Source organism: Sminthopsis crassicaudata, chromosome 3, assembly GCF_048593235.1.
Source record: "Sminthopsis crassicaudata isolate SCR6 chromosome 3, ASM4859323v1, whole genome shotgun sequence".
NCBI classification, from domain to species: Eukaryota; Metazoa; Chordata; class Mammalia; order Dasyuromorphia; family Dasyuridae; genus Sminthopsis; species Sminthopsis crassicaudata.
Genome location: NC_133619.1, coordinates 322,068,449 through 322,093,276, shown reverse-complemented (window position 1 = coordinate 322,093,276; position 24,828 = coordinate 322,068,449). Strand labels below are relative to the sequence as shown.

The 24,828-nt window shown below is 35.8% G+C and overlaps 1 protein-coding gene across 1 annotated transcript in view; it reads right to left on the bottom strand.

The window, feature by feature from the left end:
* GAP43 (growth associated protein 43) overlaps positions 1-18,059 on the bottom strand; it is a 99,831-nt gene extending 81,772 nt beyond the window's left edge. Inside the window, 1 exon segment of the mRNA XM_074302080.1 lies at positions 18,041-18,059. Coding sequence (XP_074158181.1) covers positions 18,041-18,059 — 19 coding nt within the window.
* Positions 18,060-24,828: the final 6,769 nt, after the last annotated feature.

The following is a 24,828-nucleotide window of genomic DNA, read 5'->3' as shown; positions in this document are numbered from 1 at the left end:
TTATAAAGTAATGCTGACTCTGTGATCATTACTGCATTGTTGCATTTTGTTTTGTTATTGGTTTTTTGCACATGTTTTCAACTTGCTCCTTATAAAAAATTAATTAATCTGGGGTTCAAAATCATTTGCCCAAGACTCTCTTCAAGAGTGAATTTACTTTGTTCCAGGTCCTCTTTAGAAAGAAAGAGTTTGGGGAAAAGGTGACATATAAGATGAGCTAATACCCCAGTAATCATGTCCCTATTCCCAGATTATTACACTAGAGACTTTAGGGAATTCCCTTTGGGTTAGATCAAGCATTCTCTTTATTTGATAAATCTTTATTAACTGACAGACTGATTTTTGGATAAGCTGAAATATCTTGCTCTTAGTGGAAGTGTTCACTTATTCTGTATGTTGTATGCTAAATTTTAATCTATATAAGTTTTCTAACTTTTTTTTTTGCTATTGGTTGGAATAAATGACTTTATATGCTATTCTCTATATCTTTGTGTAATTGGCATTGAATGGGGAAGGAATCAAGTCTACAGATATATAGTTTGGGGCAAGTTAACCAAAAAAGTACCCCCTCCAGACTAGCAATATTTAAGATATTTAGACTCTAGATTGGTATCCCATCTCTAAGAAGAGTAAAATGGACAGCCTTGTAGCCCTAATCTCTTGTTTCCCTCTTGGAAGGAATACAAACTGCCTTTAGAGAAAGATTGACGGAAAAGACTCTACAGATGCCTAATGCATGTCTCCTTCAGGAGCTACATTTAGAGAAAACCATGAGGACACACATAACCCTGCTTGAGCACGGGCACAGGTATGGGTATGAACCTACACATTCTCATACACATACACACAAATGCAAATATACCCTACACATACATTGAGGAACTCATTGATCTATTGATGTACCAAAATAGGTAGGGTAGAGTCCCAGAATAATGGCCTTTAATGTATTACTCCCTCAAAGAGTGCAGATAGCAACCATCCTCTCCTTCTCATCCAATTTTCATCTTCTCCATGTTGCTCTGAAGTACTCCAGAGGGAATGCATCTAATGTGCTGGAGGCTTTTCTCTTGTAACAGTATCTGAATATCATAGCCCCATCTAACCAATAGCAAATACACCACTACCCTCTGTTACCAATAATATATAAACATAGTACAAGAAATAAGTTGAACCCAAACTTCCTAGATAGTTTCTTTACTATCCTAATTATCCAAATTCTCTTGTGGAAAAATAAATTAACTCCTAAGAGAAAAGAGGGTTATTCCCCCTTCCTCCAATATAATTTGCCTGCCAGAGGAAAAAAAAAAACTAATGATAGTAGAAATGGCTAGAAATACTGTCCTGGTCAAGAGGTATACTATAAAGAAGAATTTTAGACAAGCTATCCAGTCAAAATAAAAGAGCTGTTGGTTTGTGGGAAGATGTGTAAGTCTGGGGAAGATTTTCTGAGCCCCAGCTGAAGTGAGAAAACACCGTACCAGCTGCTTGCCCAGAAGGAGGGAAATGAGATGCATCTGGAAGGACACTTGTGAGATGGAAATTCTTTTTTTTAAACCATCTGAGCTAAGGAAATCACTTTATGTGAGAAAGTGGTTTTGTGGCACTAAGTTAAATGGTGTTAAGTCACTAGACAGAAGATCATATTCTCCAGCTCAACATGTCTGCCTCTAGGGATGATTTCTAACAATTTCAAGGTCTGCATGAGGACTGAAGCAGTGAGAGACATCTAGAAGATGAGCTCCAGGAACACAATGACCCTGCTGGCAAGAGCAAAGGGGAAACTTAAAATCTCCAAGGCTTTCTGTGGGAAGAGTAAAGTAAATGAAAAGCATACTGCCTACAGCACTGAGACTAAATATACCTGTACTGAGCAACTCATCATCCTTTTAAACACATCTCTGAAAGATTATTTCAAAAGCACTTCTAGTCACTTCAGGTTTGGATGGCAAGGAACTATAACGTTCTGAATGCTAAGTCTTTAGCAGAGAAGCTCTCAGTAGTCCCTTAGAAAGTGTACCTACTGTGTGTAGTTGTCACTTCTTGAAGTAGAAAACAATAATAATTAACATTTGCATACTATTTACTATGTGCCAGTCATTGTGCTAAGTACTTTGCAATTATTAGCTTATTTCATCTGCACAACAACACTAGGAGACAGGTGCCTTGAATATCTCTGTTTTACTGATAAGAAAACTAAAGTAAACAGAGTTATTTACTAAAGTAAATTTGCCCAAGATCACTCAGGTGTCTGAGGCCAGCTTTGAACTCATGTATTCTTGGTTCTATCTGGATTGCTGGAAAAACTGAGGCAAGATAGAGATTAGAGAGTTTTTAATATTCTGTTGAAAGGGAGAGATTTCCTGGGACCAAATGGGTCCATGATTTGGTCCCAGGGCTGCATGAGACTATTGTCTCCAAGAATTCAGCATCCAGCCAGCATTCAGCAGCCAATTCGAGTTCTCAATGGCATATTTATACACAGTAACTAAACAAAGGCAGGGGGGTGGAGTGCAAACACTGGTGAGCAGGAATCTCCATACAGGAACCATTAAAACAGTTCTGACAGGTTGGGGGAGGGAGGGTAGGACCATAAATTCTTACTAACTGGGAGTTAAGAAAATGTCTGGCTGCAGACAGAATGTCTGGAGTCCCCCTTTCTGAATTTACATATTGAGTTATACCAGTCTTAATGAACTGGGGGGAGGGGCATTGCAAATAAGTAACTTGAGGCAGAACAATTAAGGAAACCAAGGCAGGACCAATTAGGGAAGCTGAGGCAGAACAATTCAGGGAAACTGAGGCAGAACCAATTTAGGGAAACTGAGGCAGAACAATTTAAGGAAACTGAGTCAGGACAATTTAAGGAAACTGAGTCAGGACAATTAAAGAGAACTGTAACACAACATATGTAAGCTACTCAGTAGAGGAGTTGTTTGATACATCTTTCTCCAAGCTTAAGTGCTAATCCAGTTTATTTCTTCTGTTTCATTCTCACAGTCACATGTAATGCTTTTAGCACCAAAAGAAGACCCTTCCTTCAAGAAAATCTGCCATTTCTTGCAGGAGAGATGGATGCCCAGTTCTCTGCTATGTGTATTATTCATTAATCAGCACACTCCTTCCTTAGTCTTCTTTCTGAAAATGTTCAATGGTGCATAAAGAATTTAAATCATGTTTGAGTCAAACATGGCAAAGCTGAGGACTGTGGAGTGAGGACAAAGTGGAGGGGATGGATACTCTTCGTTTAGTTTTTAAAAAATTCTGGGGAAACGTATTTCTAGTCTGCCCCTAGCTTCAGCCACAGTTGGTTTCAACCTAGTTACAGAAATAAAAGGAGGTCAGAAAATAGAAAAGGGAAAAAAAATTTTTCCAACTTCCTAGCAGCTTCCCATATACATCATAAATATTCCCAAGCCAATCTCTCAGACTCCTTTGTTCCTAAATCTATTTTAAGTGACTCCTGTTCCTACTCAAACTGCCCCTTCATTTTCTTCTTTTTCTTTTTTTCCACTGGACCTTAATACTGTTTTATGATGATGGGAAATATTATAGGCCTAATCATTTTAATTCTTGAACCAACTCTCTTGATCCTACCACACCCAAAGGATCAGTGACCCAATTTTCTGCATTCCTGAAGAAAGTGCCACTGATAATGGAAAAATTTGCACCCAGTATTCTCAGCTCAAATCCAATTCTAAAATCTGTGATAGTAATGCTAAACCAGCTTACCCTAGGGGAACCAGGTGATCATTTCCCTAAAATGGAAGATGATTTGTTTTCCCAAAGGAAGTTACTTTTTCTCCCTTTTGCCCTTCTCTCTCCTTTACTATCCTTATGTTTAAAAATAATAATACCATGTTCACCCTGACAAATAGAAACTCCACCTGGCCTCTGATCCATGGCTCTTTTTAACGTCCTAAAGGGACTTGCACTTAACAAGCATTAGGAATGTTAATGTGTTTATCTCAGCCCTGGTATAAGGCAAAAATCAATAAGGGAAAATGAGAAGCAGCTTCCAGAACACCCATCTCTTTCTTTCCTCTTCCCCACCTTCTCTTAATCTACAACATGGTGGAATAACCTTGCCAGCACAGAGGTCTTGTCTCTAGAAGTCAGACAGCTGCAGACAGGCAATGAAGCCACATTATGTAAAGAAGGGAGAGAGAGTCACTGCATCCCTCCTTCTTGGCTGCTTTGAAGAGGGCCTGGGTCCCTGCTTTTGTCCTCTGTGTCACGGAAAGAAGCAATTATCTCCCAAACAAGAGTTTGCAGAGGTTCATTAAAATCAAACAGAACTCCCTAATGATCAAGGAAAGCAAGAAGAGAATTCCCAGGGGTGTCGGGAATGAGAGGAGCAACTGCTTTCTTTGCCTGTAGCTGCAAGAGCAATGTCTGTTCTTTTCTCCTGCTGCATTAGCAGCTAGTGGCTAAGGAGCAGCCTTGACTTCAGGCTTTAACACAAGAGCCACGCCCTTTTAGCCCTTCCTCTGGAGTGGCTTCCACTGTCAGACCAGGCCAGGCCAGCCAAGCAGATTGTCTAGGGAAGGTAAAATGACTTTAGGGTGGAAAGAAGGGAGGGTCTGAGTAATGGGCAGCACAGAGACAAAGGCAGAAGACCACAGAGGGCAGATTAAGGAGAGAAGGAATAATGGAGAGAGAGAGAGAGAGAGAAAGAGAGAGAGAGAGAGAGAGAGAGAGATTGAGAGAGCAACTCTAACAAAGAGCTGGTCAAGAGTCAAAATTCAAGGGTGGTGGAGCCTGGGGGTGTACAGAAGAAGGAAGACACCAAGAGCATGGCCAAAAAATAAAGGCAATGAGAGAAAAAGCAAATTGTTACAAAAATAAAATAAAATAGATCTCATATATGATCAATACTGGTTAACTCAACAGGATTTTTCCAGTTTGCTGATATCTGCGGGGTCTTGTCAGTCTCTCTAAGACAATCACCCTCAGTGATCTGCCCTACTCCCTGATATTTTAATTTAAATCCCTTTTCTGTTTCAGTATGAAATTGGAGAGGAACATTAGGGGTAGAAAGGAGTAATGAAGAGGTGACCCTTCAGCATTAGATTTATCTATCAGATTAGTTTTCAGTCAGTTAGTAGAACAACAAAATTTTTAAAGTCTAGACAAGTGTCAATCTCAGCATTTCTCTTTGAAAGGATTATTTTTTTTTCTTTCTGTGGAATAATTAACCCAAAAAGAATCATAAAGTTATCATTGTATCTCTTTAAAAGTTATCTAGTTTTAATGTATCCTCCTCAAAAGGACTTAAAAATGTTTGTAGCAGCTCTTTTTGTGGTAGCAAAAAATTGGAAAAGGAGTAGGTGCCCATTAATTGGGGAATGGCTGAACAAGCTATGGTACATGAAGGTAATAGAATATTACTCTTCAATAAAAAATGATGAACAAGCTGATTATAAAAAGGCCTGGAAAGATTTACATGAACTGATGCTGAGCAAAACAAGCAGAACCAAGAATATATTGTATACAATAACAGCAAGCATGTGCAATGATTAACTATGACAGGCTTGGTTCTTTTCAGCAGTTCAGTGATCTGAAGCAATCCCCAATAGACTTTGAACAGAAAATGCCATATGCATCCAGAAAAAGATCTAAGGAGACAGAATGTAATCAACACATGGCTATGTTCACTTTTTTTTCTGGGTTATTATTAATTTTTTTTAATCTCTCCCCCCCCCCTTTTTTTTTTGCTCTGATTTTCTCTCCCAATGTGATTCATAAAGAAATATGTATTAAAATAAATAAATTTATTACAATTTTAAAAATCTATCTCCCTCAATTTATAAGTAAGGAAACTAAGTCTCGGAATGATTTAGAGGCTTTGCTCCAGATCATGCCCCTTAATTGGAAGAACTGAAGATTCACCAAATCAGAAAGGATGATATAGTCATAGAATTAAAGCTGAAGGTAGCATTTGGAAATCATCTTGCTCTACTCTTTTATTTTTCAGAAAAGGAAATTAAGAGCTAGAGAGTTTTGAGTGACTTATCCAAGGTTATATATAGATTTCAAGTAGTAGAACCGATACTTGAATAACAATCATGTGATTGCAAATTTACTGTTCTTTCCTCAATGCCAGGTTTAAATATTCAATACACATGTGTCTGATGAATGAATGAATTAGTGGATTAACTTAAAATGTAACTCTTCCACCAGGGTCTGGCAAAAAGTGAGAAAGTTTTTATATTCATATATGAAAATAAAGATTTATTATTGTTTTCAGTATTGCTGGTTAAAATGCCTGTTCCACAGAAATGTTTAATTCCCCCTAAAATAGAATGCAACAAGAACAACATTAAGGGTATGCTTTTAGAGAAAGTCTGAATCTTTGGTTGTGTACAATTTTGCCATCCTCCTTGGTGGAGCCTACCTTTCTACACTTGGAAAAGCACATTCCAGTCTAGACCTCCAGAGACTACGTCCTCTTACCTGGAGAAATGAATCCACTCATCATCAAAACTTCACATTGGAGATTAGTTGTCCTAACTGGTGAATGAAAACATGGAAACTGGAGAACTCACCTACTCTAGCTGCCAGCATATCATATTTCACATTCATTCACACAGGACATCTTGCCATATGTCTGGCACTGTATGCTTGCAGACATAGATGAAGATATAGATACTTATCTTTGTTTATAAAGATAATTATAATGACATATTTATAGATAGATTTCCATTTCATAATAATAGTAATAGCTGACAAATTCATAATGCTTTTGTCTGCAAAGTGTTTTGCAAAGTTCAATTTGAGCCACAAAGAGAGTCTACCTGAAAGGCTTCAAATAAAATTCTCTTTAAATCTCAGCTATCCCATGGTGCATTTATCAACCAGCTAAATAACTATTGTTAACTATTCATATAAATATTTTATTTCTTATTTTAAAGTTGTGAATGGTTGGTTGTTAGAGTAAAGAGCAGATTTCAAGGGCAGAGTATAAGAGGCACTTGGAGGCTTATTCTGCCTGAGCCTGAGAAACTGGACAGTGACAGTACTGAGTAAACCTCAGTAACAAGGAAAAGCCTCCTCACTTTTGCTGAGCAAGCTCTAGCTCATGCACTCTCAAGACATGTGATCTGGGGACTATAAAAAGAGGGTTGCAGAAGACAAGAGGAATTCCATGATGTAAAGTCATACAATAAAGACCTGTTGCCACATACAAATGTGAGTCTGGTGTTCTGGGGGGGACCCTTGAGGTTGTTCTCTGATTGAGATAATCTGAGATGAAGACATCCGAAGACCTGGAGAAGGTAAGAACCAGTTGACCTCTGATGAGGTAAGCAGCGGGGAGTTAATGGTTAGTCAACAACTATTTCTTAGTTTCCTTTTATGCACATGACATTATGCTACATTTGGAGATTTGAAGATTAATTCTTAATGAAGATGCCTTCAGAAAGTTTCCAATCTATTCGAGATAATGTGAAATGTACACAGGAAATATCACACAAATTAGCATATGATAAAGTAAAGGAAAATCAAGAAAAGGTGATGTTTGAGGAAAGAGAAATTATTTTTGATTGGGGTGATCAGAAAAGGATTTGAAGAAGATAGGGCACTAGAGATAAGCTTGGAGGAAGCAAGAAATTTCAACAGGCAGAGATGATAAGAAAATACAATATATAGGCATCTGAAATGGTCTATGTGAACATGGAAAGGTTAAAAAATAGAATCAGTTCAAGAAACAAATAGAGGTTTCAGTGCGACAGAAATATAAGCACAAAGGGATGTGAAACAAGGGTAAAAAAAAACAGATTAAGATCATGAAGGGCCTTAAATTTCAAGTTAAGATATGTTTATGTTTCATATTATATATTATTTATATATATATATTCATATATAAATTGAAAATTTATAAGTGCAGAAACCTAGGTAACTAAAAGGATGGTGATGTCAATAATAGAAATGGATAACTAGAAAGAAGAAGGTTTAATCGGAAAATAATGAACTTAATTTGGCACATATAAAGTTAAGGTAATAGTGGAAAAGTCAACTAGAGTTGCCTAGGAGATTATTAGAAATACAAGATGGGATACTGGAGAAAGATTGTGATGAATATAAAGCTCAGGTGCATATGGGTAATAATTGGAGCCATGGGAGTAGATTAAATAACTAAAGGATCAGAAAGAAAAAAAAAAGCTGGAAAAGAGCCTTGGGGTTCACCCATACTTAGGAAGTGAAAATAGGAAGATGGACAAACAAAGGAGACCTTGAAGAATGGTCATAGAGGTAGGTATATGACAGAAAGAAGAAGAAATAAATATAATGGAAACCTAACCTAGGAAAAACTATTTTCAAAAGTAGGATGACATCAAGTGCCTATTCCTTGCAATGTCAAGTATATTGAAGGCAGAGAAAAAGTTAGATTGACAGTGAAAAGATAACAGACAACCAAAGAGAGAGGGATTTGAGAAGTGTAGTAGGAAGATGGAAGCTACAAGGTTTGAATGGTAAGGTGGCTGAGAAAGTGGAGACAGTAAATATGAACTACGTATATAGATTTTAGCAGTGAAAGGAAGAAAAGAAATAGGATATTGAAAAATAGCAAGATGAAGGGAAATGGCTTTTCTGTTTCTTTTTTATTTTATTTTAAGGGAATCCTGAACATGTTTAAAGGCAGAGAGAAAGCAAAATAATGATGAGGGGGGTATGTCTAATGATAGGTATGATCAGTGGAGGGTCTTAGAGGGACAAGAAATAGAATTAAGACACATGTGAAGGATTTAGTATTGATAAAAAAAAAAGAGGGCTACATAATCCTCTAAAGCTGAATTGGTCCTCCTACCTATTGAACCACCTTTCACTCTGTTTTCTTTATGAACTATTAATCATCATCCATAGCTTTCTCCCTAAACTTGAGTGTCCCCTGAAACCTATCCCTACTTATTTTTTTCCTCTATATATTTACTCTTTCTTTTAGTGATCTCATAGTCTCCTGCAGGTTTAGTTATTGTCTTAATGAAGATTGCTCCCAGAGCTATATATTCACCTGGAATCTCTTCTGACCTCAAGTAACTCATCAACAAATGTCTCTTGGACATCCCCAGTGGGATGTTCCATAAGCATCCACTTCAAATTCAACACATTCAAAATGAAACTCATTTATCCTTCACTCCCAAGCCACCCCACCTTCATCTTTCTCTTTTTCTGTTATGGACATCACCTTATAACTGCCCAGGTTTAAAATTTTAATATTATCTTTGACTCTTCCTTCTCTCTCACTACCCCATCTAATAAGTTTGCCAAATCTTGTCAATTATACCTCTACACTATATTTCACAACTGTAACCCTCTCATCACTCATGTGAATAATAGCCATACTCACATGACCATACACCATACCTTCATCTCTAATTATATAGACTATTGAAATAGTCTCCTGACTGAAATCCTTGTTTCCCATTTCTTCTCTAACACATTTTTCCACACAGTTGTCAACATATTCATTAGACACAAATCACAGACAGAAAGCTGGAAGTGACTTTATAGACCATCAAGCTCAAGTCTATCATCTTGCAGAAGATGAAATTCATTCTTTTGGAGTCCAGAGAGGTGAGGGGACTTATTGAGGGCTACAATGTAAGCAAATTAGGTGAAATTTGAACCTGGTTTTCCTGACTTCAAATTCAGTGTACTATATACTATATAATGCTGCTGTCTAGAGCACAAAATTTACCAGATATTTTATTTTTCAAGAAGCTTCAAGGCTTCCTATTGTCTCTAAGAAAAAAACTGACTTTTTAGTTTGGCATTTAAAGAACATTACAATCAAATTCCAGTCTTCCATTTTAAAAAGTTTAGATTATTTTCTTTTATATTATATCAATTTGTACATTTTACACTCTAACCAAATTGGCCTATTGCTGTTTCCCACATTTTTACATTCCTTCTTCTTCATCTTTCTTTTTGCATAAGCTGTTCCCTTGCTTACAATATGCTCCTGCTTCAATTCTATCTCTTAGCTTCCTTTAAAGCTGAGTTCATGGATCTCCTCCTAAGAGAAGTTTTCTTCTTCAAATTAAAATGCATATACTTACATAAGACTACACGCTCCATGAAGAGAAAGACTGCTTTTCCTTTTATCCCTTAACCCTTTTGGCTTACCACATACTTCATACATAATAGACATAACCAACTCTTGGACTATATTTGGATGGAATTGAGCTAGGGATGATTGAAGGCAGAAGAGATTTTGCTTAATAATGCGGATGGGGCTCATTCATTTTCTTTTTGCTTTAAGTCCAAATAAGGCAGACTTTTAATTATTGAAATCTAGTTTTATCCTACTGTCATTTCTCCATGGCCACAAAAACAGAACACATTTTGAAAGAAAAGCTCTTGTTTACCTTTCCCTGTATGCGAAATCCCCAAATAACTTAATGTAACCTTTTTTTAAAATATAAAAAATACTCTCTTCCAAATATTCTACATTCCAGTAACACTGTCCTCCTTGGCAATGGCTCCACAAGACACTCCATCTTTAGATGCTATGATTTTTTCAATGACTGTCTCCCATCTCTGGAATTTTCTCCCTCCTTTTTCTCTTTGTCCTAACCTCCACAGATTCAGCTCAAATACTACTTTCTTTGGGAAGCTTTTCTCATTTCCCACAATGCCAGTGCTTTCCTTATGAGTTTATCTCCACTTTATCCTCAATATCTCCTGTTTGGACATAGTTGCTTGCAGGTTTCTCCCAAATAAGACTATGAGCTTCTTGAAGTTGGGGATTGAGTTTGCATACAAAGAATTCCTTCAGTTTAGCCATGCCTGGCGCATAGCATACACTTAAAAAAAATACTATTGATTTGACTTGACAATATAAAATGCTTCCAACTTTTAAAAATTACTTCTGACAGTAAATAAAGATGTACTATCTTAAAAGAGAATGTTTGGGGTTTTTCCCCCTTGGATTGTTATATATTGACTTGGATTTAGTAAGATTGTTCCAGGACAATAGAGCTGAAAATCAAAAAAGATAGACAAACTTCTTTCAAATGTTCTACATTTGAACATACAGAGGGAATTTAAGTAAAGTATGATTATTTACTCTTATGTTTGATAAGAGGTTATTCAATTATTGCAAAATATTAGCTGTCAGTATAGTGTCCTTTTAAAAATGTATCAAGGTGAAATTTTATGTTAATAATTTATGTATATATTACACAAACATACATAACAAAAAGGAGAGGCTTTCATCCCAGTTCTAAAAGAATTAATGAGATAGTGAGGTGGCCCCATGGATAGAGTTCTGGGACTAAAGGCAAGAAAACATGAGTTCAAATCTGGACTCAGTAATGTACTAGCTATGCAACCCAAGGAAAGTCATTTAATTTCTGCTTGCCTTGGTTTTCTCAAGGTTATAGTGAAGAGTAAATGAGACAAAGAATCTGACACACAGTAAATTTTATTAAATTCTTGTTTCCTCCTTTTCCTTTGCAACTCACTACTTATATGAACCTAGATAAGTCACCACATTTCTTTGGCCCTTAATTTCCTCCACTGTAACATAAAGAACTGGAAATTTCCTCAGGTCTCATCAATTTGAAATACCATAATCTCACGATCAGCCAGGTAGAGATAATTAACTGTGAAAAACCTAATGACATCAATACAACATGCAACTACAACTAGAAAATGCCATATACCTCTAGATAGAGACCTCATCAAACTAGACTGTGAATTGAAACATTTTTCCTTTTTTTTTATTTTTCATGTTTGGAAGTGGAAATAATTTTTTTAAAGAAAAAAGAAAATTTCTGGCCATAGACAACCTTATTGTACTTTTAGTAGGGCATCCATCTAATAGTAAATGGAAATAAAAGAAAACAAAACAAAACAATTTTGCCTCAATATCTATTTCTTTGGGTTTCTGGACTTTGCTTGTAACATCTCTCTTCATTGTTTATTCCTGAAATGTGCTAGCATTCATTTTGTAGGAGTTACTGAGGCTTATACTCTCACTTTGACAGCTGCACCATACTCTTCCTAATTCTGCAAAGTCAACTTGGAATTATTTTTTTCCAAGAGGGCCCTAATTTACACATCTGTGCTTTACAGAAATTGATATAATTATAAAGGCCTTGTCTGTAGATTCATGACCTTCTGAAAGGGTACCAGTTAAACATCTGTAAACAATCACAACTATCATAATGTGTTCCTTTATCAAGCAATTGTGATTTTTTTTTTTTTCTTGAAAGATGGCTTTAGAACAGTTGATGTTTCAGCAAATCATTTCCTCTCTAAGGTTGTGAATGTGTTAGATTGTCTTTGCCCTAAGGAAGGAGATTTTGCTGAAGTACTCTCTTGCTTCAGTCATCTTGTGTCCAAATAAAAAAATAGGCTTGAAAACAGTCTTGCAAAGAGTGTTGCTAAGGAGGAAGATGGCCTTGTTCATCATTTTCTCAGATCTTCTTGTGAAGAGCTGAGCTCTTCAATACTGACAGTTTGTATTTCTGTAGTGTCTTTCTTCATAGGAGCTCTTGACAAGAGGGGGAAAAAAAATCTTATGATTTATTATGTCATCTACTTGAGTTGGGCAGAGACAAGTCAAGTATGTGACTTGTTCAAAATCAGTAATTCCAAACCAGTAATTGAACTCGAAGATCCAACTTGCCTATCCCAGATCTTGTTCAGCAGTTGAGAAATCACAACTTTCATAAGTGACCTATTTGAGATTTTTAACCTTAAATAAGGACAAATGTTCTCCTAGAGCAGAGGACAATTGCTCATATTATTGAGAAAATCTGAGAAAAAGATCTGAGAAAAGGATAGTGGGAAAGACAATAGCTTCTCCTTCCTTTTCTTCTTTTATTGTAACTATAGATCCACCCAAGTAAGACTTGGATTTCAATGATAAAGGTTATATGTCTCGGGAGTTAGAAAGGAACCTATCTTTGCATAGGAATATTTATTCACAATAATTTAAGAACATAACCTTTAGGAAGTTATACTTGCTATATACTTGCTCTGGTTACAAAATCAGAAACAAATATATTAGTTAACATTTTTTAAATTAAGTTTTAAGAGATGCTTTACTTCAAAATTTGGTTTCATAAAGAGCCTAAAAAAAAGACTTGTATCACAATTTATGTTTTACAGATGAAAATCAGAAAGTTTAAGTGCATGGTTCATAATCACTCAAGCACTGAGTGTGAGAGGATAGAGTTGAACACAGGTCTCTCTGTCACAAACTCATTTTTAACAAAGGCTTGAGGATGAGACAATGTAAACCAGGAAGTATGAAGAAGTGATGAGAAAGACAGGATTAGACTTTGGAATCAGTCAGGTCCAAGGCATCATGTCTCTTATAAGAAAATTAGGAAAATAGGGGGAAAAATAAGGAAAATTAAGACTTGGAGAAGTAGGACCAAAACTGGGATTTCTATATCCTTAGGAAGATTTGAAAATTATTCATGTGCTATACTGACCACTAAAGGCAATTAATCACTGATATGGATCATGAGATGTAACAATGCAAAATAAATAGATATATATCAATGATTCCTGGCCTTAAACATACATACTAAAACAGAACAACATTTAAACCACCAAGAGAATCTGGGTTCAAGTTTTGACTTTAGTATTTACTACCTATGCAGTCACTTTATTCTCTGAACATCAGTTTTCCTCATCTGTCAAATGAAGGTAGTTGAAGTAGTTGATCACAATGTTCCCTCTATTTCTAAATCTATGATTCTGGAATCCATGATTATTTTAGGCATCTCTCCGTATCAGTATATATCACAAATATAGCCTAATGTATGGCCACAAAATCATTTATCAACTTCTGTTGTTTTAGTAGTAAAAGATGTAACTCCTTTGGTCAACAAGGAAAAAATGTACCCTCTATTCTACTCAAGTCAAATGTTGATATGTCCACTTTTGATTAGCCACTTAGCTTTTAACCCCTTCCCTTAAGAAGATAAAAATTTATGATATTTTCTCCCAGAAAAACAAAACAAAACAAAACAAAACAAAAAAAAAACTACTACTTATTCTTTGAATTGTAGACCTCACTAGATGAAACATATCTTTGTAACTTTCCTATATTTCTGAAATTTGATTGAAATTCTTTAAAATAATGAAAAATCCATTTGAGTTATTATCATTATTATTTTAAGATAATAAATTGAACCACAAATCAGATTGAAAATGTATCTTGCTAATGTATTTAGTACTGAAGTCAATCATCTCTTTAAAATATTAGCATAGACCAAGTAGACAACTGTAAAATATCAAATAATATTTTTAAACCATCCTCATTAATCAGAAGACATTTACTGAAGGCCTCCTGTTTTCAGACTCTGAACTAAAATTTTGTAATACAAAAAGTATAAGATGAACTCCCTCTACTCAAAGAGTTTACAATTTTGTAGACAAAATAATGAATGCACTAAGACTTTTGGGAGACACTGTACACATAAGAAAAAATAATAATGATTACAAAAACAATATATTTAATAGAAAATTCAAAGAGCACTTTAACTGTGATATAATATTTAATAACGACAAAATCTTGGTACAGGAGAAAGATTAATGGTCTCTGAGTTGAAGGACCTACATTCTGATTCTTATATGCTATAATCTTGAACAGGTCTTTTTATCTTCATGTCAGAAATATCTTTTGAATTAATCTGAAAGATAGTTTATTGAGAACATTTTGTAAATTAAAATAAAATAATTGGAACCTCCTCCTCTCTAAAATGAGGTCTTTGAACTTCTAGTTTTAGATCCATTAACCTATGAACATACACTTAAAATTCTAGGTAATATGGAGGGAAAATATTTCATTCCATTGAGGAGCTTGAATTTTATTGAGAGGATGTGACAAGTACACTGAGGATGAAAATATTTGTTCTAGAATGAAGGACATTGGAGAGAGATCAAACAAAATGCTCTAAGAAAATTTAATGAGTGAGAAAACACTAAAAATTATGTTGTAGAATGCTTTGGGCAATTAAATGGAGGCTTGGTGGACAGGAGTCAGGAAGACCTGAGTTCAAATTGGGTCTCATTCATTTGACCTTAAATAAGTCCCTTAACTCTATTTGTCTCAGTGTTCCCACTTGTAAAATTATCTAGAGAAGGAAATTTCAAACCATGCCTCTAATATGTCACACCAGAACTAAGTCTTAAAGAAAGGTACAGATAACAAAGGAATGCATTCTAAACATTTTAAACATTGGCTCTTGCACATGCACAGAGATGGAATGAAGCATGAATTTCAGAAAACAGACTGAAACAGAAAGCAGAGTCATATGACTTGGATTCCAGCCCAATTTCCAATACCTACTCTTGAGTTTGGGGCAAGAAAATTAACTTCCATAGGCTTCTCTTCATCTGGAAAGTGAGGTGGATGAATGAGACATAATATTTTGACATGGTTAATAGAGAAATTAGTTTTTCCTAATTATCTATTCTTACCTATTTGTTACAAGGGTTCTACTTTTCGTATTTTTCCCAATGGGGGAAAGAAAAGGGATAGACAATAAATAAATGAATAAATAAATAAAAATGAGAGAGATTTGGACTAGATGAATTCTGAGCTCTCTTTCAGCTATAGATCAGTGATATTCTGACTAGATGTCCTTGATGGTCTAAAAGTAAAAAAATATAAAAAAAAAAATCTATAAGTATAAAAATCCTACCAGTTCATCATTCACACAGAGATGACACTTAAGCCCATGGGAGTGGATAACATCATCAAGAAAGAAGAAAAGAGGGACAAAGAGACAGTTTTGGTGGACAATCATATTTAGAAGAAAATAGATGATGCCCTAGCAAAGGTGATTGAAATGGCCAGAGAGGTATAATGAAAACCTAGAGAGGGCAGTGTTAGGAAAGAGAAAGTATTCAGGAAAAGAAAGTGACCAACAAATCTCAAAATGTTGCAGAAATAAGGATAAGTCAGAATTGAGGTGATAGAGCATTTAAGGGGATCATTGGCAATTTTTGAGGGAGTAGTTTTTGCAAAATAATTGGAGTGATTTTCACTTACTTGAAATATCAAATAGTGAGAGAAAAGGATTTCAAACATATATAAGTAGAGAAAAATTAATCTTTAGTCCCAGGTTAAGGAGTGGGACTTTCATCCTGTAGATAAAAATTCACTGAAGGGAGACATACATGTTATTAAAAGATATATTTAACAGAAGTATGAGGAATGAATGGAAGTGGTGAGCAAGTGATGAAAGGAAAACGAGCTAGAAGAGTGTTTTGACAATCATAAGACAATGAGTATCTGAACAGGATGTAGCAATGGAAATAAAGAAAAGGATACTTTGAGAGAATCCACTAAACTTAAAAATTTAGTCAATATGGGAAGAGAGGGAAAAAACTGAACTTTGAAGGAAGGAAAAGAAGGAAGTACTGCCCTCAAGATACTGCTACTATCATGATACCATAGAGAGAAAAAAGGGAGATCCAGATTGAAAATCTCTTTGGGGAAAAAGACAAATTATTTTAGAAATTTAAAGTCTGAGCAAGTGCTAGTATGTTTCACATGAATCATTTTTCAGTCACTACTTACTCTTCATGATCTCATTTGGGGTTGTCTTGGCAATGACACTGGAGTGGTTTTCCATTTTCTTGTCTGATTCATTTTACAGATGAGTAAATTTAAATGACTTAGGGTCACACAATCAGCATATGAGACCAGATGTGAACTCAAGGAGATGAGCCAACCTGATTCCGGGCCCATCATTCTGACTATTGTGCCATTTAGCTGTATCAGTGCTACTACATACAAACAGAGATGTGCAGCAGGTATGAAGATATGAAGTTAGAGATTATTATAAAAGTTAAGACTGCAAGCTGTCTACAAAGTCACCTCTATAGAAATAAACAGTGATCAAAACCTTGACTATGAATAAGAGCTCCAAAGAAAAAAGTACATATAGAGGATGGGTCTTACGACAGTCTCAGAATATGGGGAAACTATATCTAAGTATAGAATAATCAGATAATGATAGTTACTAAACCAGCACAATCTAGATGCCAGTGGGAAAGCAAATGCTAAGGAACAGGAAATTGTAAAAACTGTTGACTTAAAAAAGAGTCAAGGAGAATAAGTACTAAGGAGAATCCACTAGCTATAAAAAATTGGTTGTTCACTGGTGGTCTGGAAGAAATCAGTGCTGGTAGAATGATAAGAGATTATCAGCAATTAGGAAATGTATGGACAGTGAAGAAATAGGAAGGAGTCAATATAAAAAATCTTTTTTAAATTTAACCATAACAGGAAGGAGAGAACTACACATGACACTTTGTTCAGACTAAATGGATGAGAAAAAAAGGAAAAACTAGACCTTTTTATTTTCCCATTTGGTCTAGACTTGTGCTTTTATTGGTATAAAAAGTTCCCTGGTGTGGAAGCTTTCCATCAATTCAAATCAGAAATCCATCTATAATTCAAAGTCTTAGAGAGTTATCTGGAGGCACAAAGAAGTTGCCTAGAATCTTACAGATGGTTATATGGCAGAGATTCCACTGAACTAGGTTTTCCTCTCTCCAAAGCCTGCCCTAGGGCTACTCAGAGTCATATAGTTTGTTGTTCATCCAAATACTTTTATCTCTCTCAAGAGATGATCTGAACTGAATTCAATGTCAAGAAGAAAAAAGGAGATTAAGCCCATCTGAGGACCTCTTGAACTTGGTCCTTTTTGTACTCCAACAATTCTCTTTACATCTGAACTCTAATCCTTCCCTCCTTTATTATAAGAATAGTATTCTTATAAAAGGCAGGAACCTTTCCAAGTCTAACATTTGGAACTGTGCCTTTAAACTTATTCCACCTTTATTTCTTTGTACTCCTTTGGGGTTTTCTTGGCAAAAACAATGGAATGGTTTCTCATGTCCCTTTCCAGTTCTTTTTTTATAGAAGGGAAAACTGAGGCAAAAAAGGTTACACAACTATTAAGTCTTTAGACTGCCAAGCCTTTTTGATTCTGAATTTGTCATTCTAGCCACTGCAACACTAGCTGCCAAGCCATCTCATTATTTAGTTTCAGGATCCACTTACCTTCTATAGCGGCATCCATTGCTGCTTTTTAGCAGCTACTCTTGAAACAAAATATGTCTCATACATAAGACAGGAAAGGACAATAATTACCTTCAAAGATCAATAAGATACCCATTTTCATACCACCATGAAAGGATCATATAAACTTTTCAAAAGAAACACTATTTAAACATCATGCAAGACAAAGTAGGAGTGGGGGGTGGTGGAGAGAGGGTTGTGAGAAATAGAGATGAACACATAAATAGAGGTTTTTACGTTTTTTGAATAAAATTCAAAATAAGTAAGTTAAATTAAATCAAGTAAAAATCACCTACTACTGTACCAAAGAATTAATAGAACTACTGGGAATGTTTATTGTCTCCTGCCTGGAGAACCTTAATAAGGTAATCTCAAATCATACAGCCATTTCCTCTGCCCACTACTATGATATATTATGTTATTTTCTTCTTTCTTTATGTAACCTAACAGAGACTGGATTGAAAGATTAACTGAGAATATGAAGACAGGACCTGCCATGTCATAAAGGGGGCTACTGTTTCTCATTTCATTTCCAAGTTGTTAATGATATGTGGTACAATTTTTAAGTCTTTATTATATACTTCTCATGACTTATAAAATCATCCAAATACTTTTATCTTTCTCAAGAGATGGTCTGAACTGAAGCCAACTTCAAGAAGAAAAAAGGAGATTAAGACCATCTTGGTCCTTTTTTCACCTCAACAACTGAACTCTCATCCTTCCCTCCTTTATTTTAAGAATAGCCATTCTCCTGCCTTTCCAAGTCTGACATTTGGACCTGTGCTTTAAAAGTATACCACCTTTATTTCACACTCCTCTTCAGCATCTTAAATCTCTCTATCTCTGTTGGCATGGTACCCTCTGCCTTTATCTGTGTGAAGGCTTCTTTATCTTGAAAGAAACTTCAATCACTGATCCTTCTCATTAAAAATCCTGCAAAACTAAATTGATTTTTTTTTTTTTTTACTCAGACCCATGATTTCATTGGTATGAGAACTCTTGAGATGGAAGAAACTCCATTTTGAATTCAGATTAGCAACTGCCTTGAAATATATAACTTTTCAGAGTTGCTGGGGGAATGGGGGTATTGAGAGTTTAATGCTTAGACATACAATCAATTTGGGGTTGATAAGGGCAGGTCTTCCTGACTCTGAGGCCAGTTCTCTGTCCATTCAGACACACTACCTTTCCATTGAATGAACTATTAATTTTGAATTATTCATTTCATTTACTGCAAAATGTATTGAGTGATTGGTCTATTTATGTTCACTATGTTTACTCACTTTTCTACTCCAAACTTGTATTTATGTTACTTTCCTTATCCAAAATGTCTACCCAACCTGCAAGATCCAACTCAAATCCCATATAAGCAGGCTTGACTACTCTGGTTCTTATAATCTGCTGTCTTTGAAGTATTATACCACAAAAATTCTACTCTTAGGAATTAATTATGCAGTGGATATAGCCCCAGGTCTAGAATCAGGAAGGCCTGAATTCAAATTTGACCTCAGACACTTAGTAGATATGTAATCATGGGCAAATCACTTAATCCTGTTTGTCTCAGTTTCCTAATCTGTAAAATAAAGAATAAAAGCACCCTCTTCACAGAGTCATTGTGAGGATCAAATGAGATCATATTTGTAAAGTGCTTAACAGAGTGGCTGGCACATAGTATATATAAAAATGCTCATTCTTCCCTTCCTTGTTTGCCATTGTATCACAGAAATATCTTATTTGTTTAATGACACTGGAGGCTCCTTGATGTCAGGACCTCAGCCATATATAGCTTCTATATCTCCTCCCAATCTTCCTAAATCTAAGATAGTATGCCTAGAAGTATTTATTTCTTGCTGACTGAAACCTAGTATAATAATAAGATGATTAAAAGTTTTCCATAATTGTTCAATTGTTTTTTCAGTCAGGTATGATTCTTTGTGATCCCATTTGGGGGGTTTTCTTGGCAAAGATACTGCCATTTCCTCCTCCAGCTCATGTTATAGTGGGGAAACTGAGGTATATAGGAATAAGTGACTGGCCCAGGGTCACACAGCTAGTAAGTATCTGAGGTCAGGTTTGAACTCAAGAAATAGAGTCTTCCTGATCCAGATTCAGCACAAACCAAAATATCAGGGAACAAATAAACATCACAGAAGGAGTCTTTTGGTATCATTTTCCTATGGAAAAACCCCAGTTTCCACAGAAGACATTTTCATATAGTGCTGTAGTTAAGAGAGAATAACTTTGGGACAGCTAGATGGCTCAGTGGCTGGAGCACTGGTCTTGGAGTCAGAAGGGCTGGAGTTCAAATTCCACCTGAGACACTTAAAACTTCTTACCAAGTCACTTAACAGCAATTATCTCAATAGGAGAGAGAGAAAACAAGGTCAGGAAGATATGTTTGAATCCTACCTCACATGCTTACAATGCAAACAAGTCACTTAAGCTTTCTCAGCCTGAGTTTATTCCTCCATAAAACAGGGACAATGATAAAACCTATCTCAAAAAAGCATTTTTCGAACTTTAAAACAGCATATTAATGCTAGGTATTAATTACCATCATTGAATCTTCAAATTAAGAAAAAAAAGTAGTTGTGACCACTATAAGACACTATATGCTTGTTTCCCCCCTTAATTCTTAGAGCTCAGATTTTATTCAGGATCTCTACATCTCTACAGAGATGAACTCATCTTTATCTCAGACTGATTCCATATATTTTCACCTTAAATGTTGTAGTCATTATGTAATTTCACTCTTGCATCAACCCTGGGAGGTCTCTGCTGCCTGATTTATTCACTCATCCGTTTCAAGGAAGGGAGTTGGGATGGCTGCAACCAAAAGATAATTACCTTCACCCCCATCTCCAGACAAAAGTAAGGATCTTGTGTTGCTGAGTCTTCCTTATCTCCAGTGAATAGTAAAACATACTGCATTATATTTACTATTATAGTGATTAGCAATGCAACTAAAAATACACTTAAATATGAAATGAGAGCATTGGGAGTTTCCACTGAGCATGCAAGCAGTAGGCACTAATAGAATGAGCAAGAAAAATCTTTATAGGTCACAAATATTGGACAGATTGCTAGATCAGGCCAGACAAGCTGTTTACCAAAGCTTAATTTACCCTAAGTCCTGAGTTTCTGGATCCTGGCAGAGAGGTAATATTAAGTCATAGCTTAGGAATAATCATGACTAATAGACATTATTTGACATGTTTTGGTTGATGACACTTTTGTCATGTTATAAAATACAACGGTGTTTAACTTTAAAAACAAAAGTTTTGATAATGAGTTTTAGCCTACATCTTGATCTAAAAGTGGAAATGTTAAGTTAGTCAATCAAGAGACATTTATTAAATGCTCAGTATGTGCTGGACCCTGTTCTAAAAAATGGGAACACAAAGAAAGGTAAAAACATAGTCTGTTACAACTCAAGGAATCTCACATTCTCAGCAGAAAGCCTATAGGCAAATAATCTTATACATTCAAGATTTATACAGAGTAGATGGAAAACAATATTAAGGAAGAAAAAAAAAAAACTAAAAGTTTTTTTGCAGAAGATGGGATTTGAGATGAGTTTCAAAGGAAGCTAGGGAAGCCTGGAATAGTAAACAGTAAAGAGAGCATTCCTGGTATTCCTTGGTGTTTCTGAGATGCATCTTTTTTCCTCCAACTAATTTTCTTTTTTTTTGAATTGCTTCATTTTCTAATCCCTAGGAAGGGCACAAAATGTTGTTCATGAAATATTTCTAAGCATTTTTACAAACACAAGAATTCTGTATTAACATATTGGACTCATTTCCAAAGCATAGTGTTTCTATGAAAACAGAAATTAATTTCTGAGCCAATTTAGGTTTAGCTACTCCTGGGTGGGTGGGGGGGAAGTACTCTGAAACACTATTAAAATATTTCAATATTTTTTCATACCATAGCTTGATTATTATGATATTAAAATTATGTATGTATCTCTTCAATTTCTTGCAAACATGGAATTAAAGGTGAGTGAGGGGGCTCACTTAATTGACAGTTCAGATCCCTAAGCAGTAGATTTTTTTTTTTTTTCTGAGGTAAGTCAGTCCTTCTTGCTTGGTCTCATGACTATTCTTGACAAGATAATCTTGCTTTCTCTCACAGGGATTCTTTGGGTAAATAAGAATGAGTACAGCAATGATGCTCAAGATAGGTCATTGATATACAAATTCTAAGACAATGAAAGATAGGAGGGGGTCGCACAGTATTCCCTTGACTTTGGAGGCTTTATCAGGGAAAATGTTGAGACAATAAATAAATTCAAACTGCTCCAATCTCCCCCAAATTAATCCGATACACAAATGTACTACCTTTAGAATGAATTTGAAATTCTGAAGGCTTCCAGGGTCAGCAGTAACTGCGCCTGGGTTTTTATCTGGAATAAATCTGCAGATAAAACCTGGCTAAGAGAATCCCAGTGGTATTTGGTTCTAATCTGCACTCAGATTTTAGCCACCAAGTTCATTGAGACCAAAGTTTGGCACTATGACTTAGCCATTCTAATGGTTTGCTTGTGAAAAGCATTCCCACAAATCAAATTACTTAGTATATTGGGCTGAGGATATATCTAGAAAATATTTTCTTTTCAAAAATAAATCTATTTTAAAACAATGGTACTTGGAAATAAAACCACAGAATCCCATGTGTAACTCCAACTATGAAGAATCATAGGAAATACAGAAGCTATAAAGTAAATTTCTTTTACTCCTTGGGATTTCAAGGTTCATCATTTAGTACAGTATAAATAATGCTAGATTTAAATTCAGAAGACCTTTGTTGTAATCCTAGCTTTGTCAATTTTGAACCTACATGAAACTGAGCAAGTCACTGTGACTCAGTTTCCATATCTCTCAAATGAGGGATTGGACTGAATGGCCTCAAAGGTCCCTCTCAGTTTTTAAGTCTATGATTTTACTGTCTTTATCTTTGAATGTTTTTGCAACATGGAGTATTTGAGGACTTCTGTGTAGCTAAAATTACACTGGATTTAGTTTAACTGCATTTTTCCCCACAGATCATAGGGGAATTTAAATGACCTCTTAAGATCACTTCAAGGCTGACAGTTCTAAGAAAATCAACCTGGAATATAAATGTAATAACACCATGGATTCTCTCTCCCAGTATGTTCTAGATTATCTCCCAGGCTGGGCCTTACTTATGTTTGTTATCACTTTTCAATCAACATCCTGACACCTCCCACTGTCACACATTCATCATAGTGATATCCAGAGACTTCAAGTAAAATACAATAATCAGTCAAAGCCAAATTGTGCCAGTGGTGGGTGGGGGAACAAACTAGCATTTCCCTGTTAGAGTTCTAGCAATAAATAAATAATAGTCGCATTTGACAATTTAATGAGTATAAATTTACCACAGCAAGAAAATCTTCCCCAAATATTTAAACAATTAAAACTCACAAAGATAAATAAATAGGGCTTTTGTTGTGTCAGGCAAACAAGCTCCTCCTTCCCTTCCACTCTCTAATTCACAGCATCTCCCATGACTTCCAGATAAAAAACATAAGGGGTCCTGATATTCAGATTAAGGGAGTAGGTCCTAGCAGGTAGCTGAGTCATGAGGGAAGAATTGGATATTGAGAGATGAGAGAAGGAAGAGATACCAATAATCGAGGAATGCATTGTAGACACAGAATCAAGTCTGAATTCCATACATGGAGGCTCTGGTACCTATGCCCCAACTATGAGGTATGGAGATAATACACTGGGAGCAAGACTGAAAGAATAGGTGTTGCAAGTTAAACCTAGAGGATAGCTAATATGAAGAAATCATAAGGAAGTGCGTTTATTTCTTCCTTTTCTGGCCAACCAGTCTTCTTGTACTGAAACCCGCATGGCATCCTTAAAATCAAGCATCTGCTTATGGAATATCAAGGATGCTAAGATATTAGGAGATATTATTAGCTTATTTTCAGATCAAGAATTTGCCTGTATTCCTAGAGTAAACCTAGCACTATTCCTGTATGACAACAGCCATCTATGTATGCAGTAACAAAGTACCTCTGGAACCCCTCTACCTTGGGGAAACAAACTGTACAACATTTCAAGTGAACCTTGGGACAGAGCTGAGTTTCCTGTATATAATAATCATTCCAAATATCAGATAGGCTACCTTGGGATATAGCCTCTACCACCATAATTTCTGATAAGGTTTTCTTTATGACTTTACTTAGACTCTCTATGAAGAAAGAAAAGGAAGGAAGGGAGAGAGGGAAAATGAAGGAAGAAAGGAGGGAAAGAAGGGAGCGGAAAAGGAAGGAAGGAAGAAAAAGAAAGAAGGGAAGAAGGGAGGGAAGGAGGGAGGAAAGAAGAAAGCAAGAGGAACAAAGGAAGGGAAGAAAGAAGGAGAGGAGGGAGAAAGGGAGAAAGGGAGAAAGGAAGGAAGGGAGAAAGGGAGGAAAGAAGGAAGGAAGGAAGGAAGGAAGGAAGGAAGGAAGGAAGGAAGGAAGGAAGGAAGGAAGGAAGGAAGGAAGGAAGGAAGGAAGGAAGGAAGGAAGGAAGGAAGGGAAGGAAGGGACTAAATTAAGGAGTTGAAAAGGTAGAAGGGAGAATAGGTTCCAGTTGTGATTGTAATACCTGGAGCAAATTGAGATCAGTCTACTAAATCTTCATGGAGGAATCTCAGATAGAATCGTGAAAGCAAAACATGCTTTGATAGAATGAAGAAAGAGATGAAGTATTTACTTGGAATGGCAAATAGGTTTGACATTTTTTTTTAATATT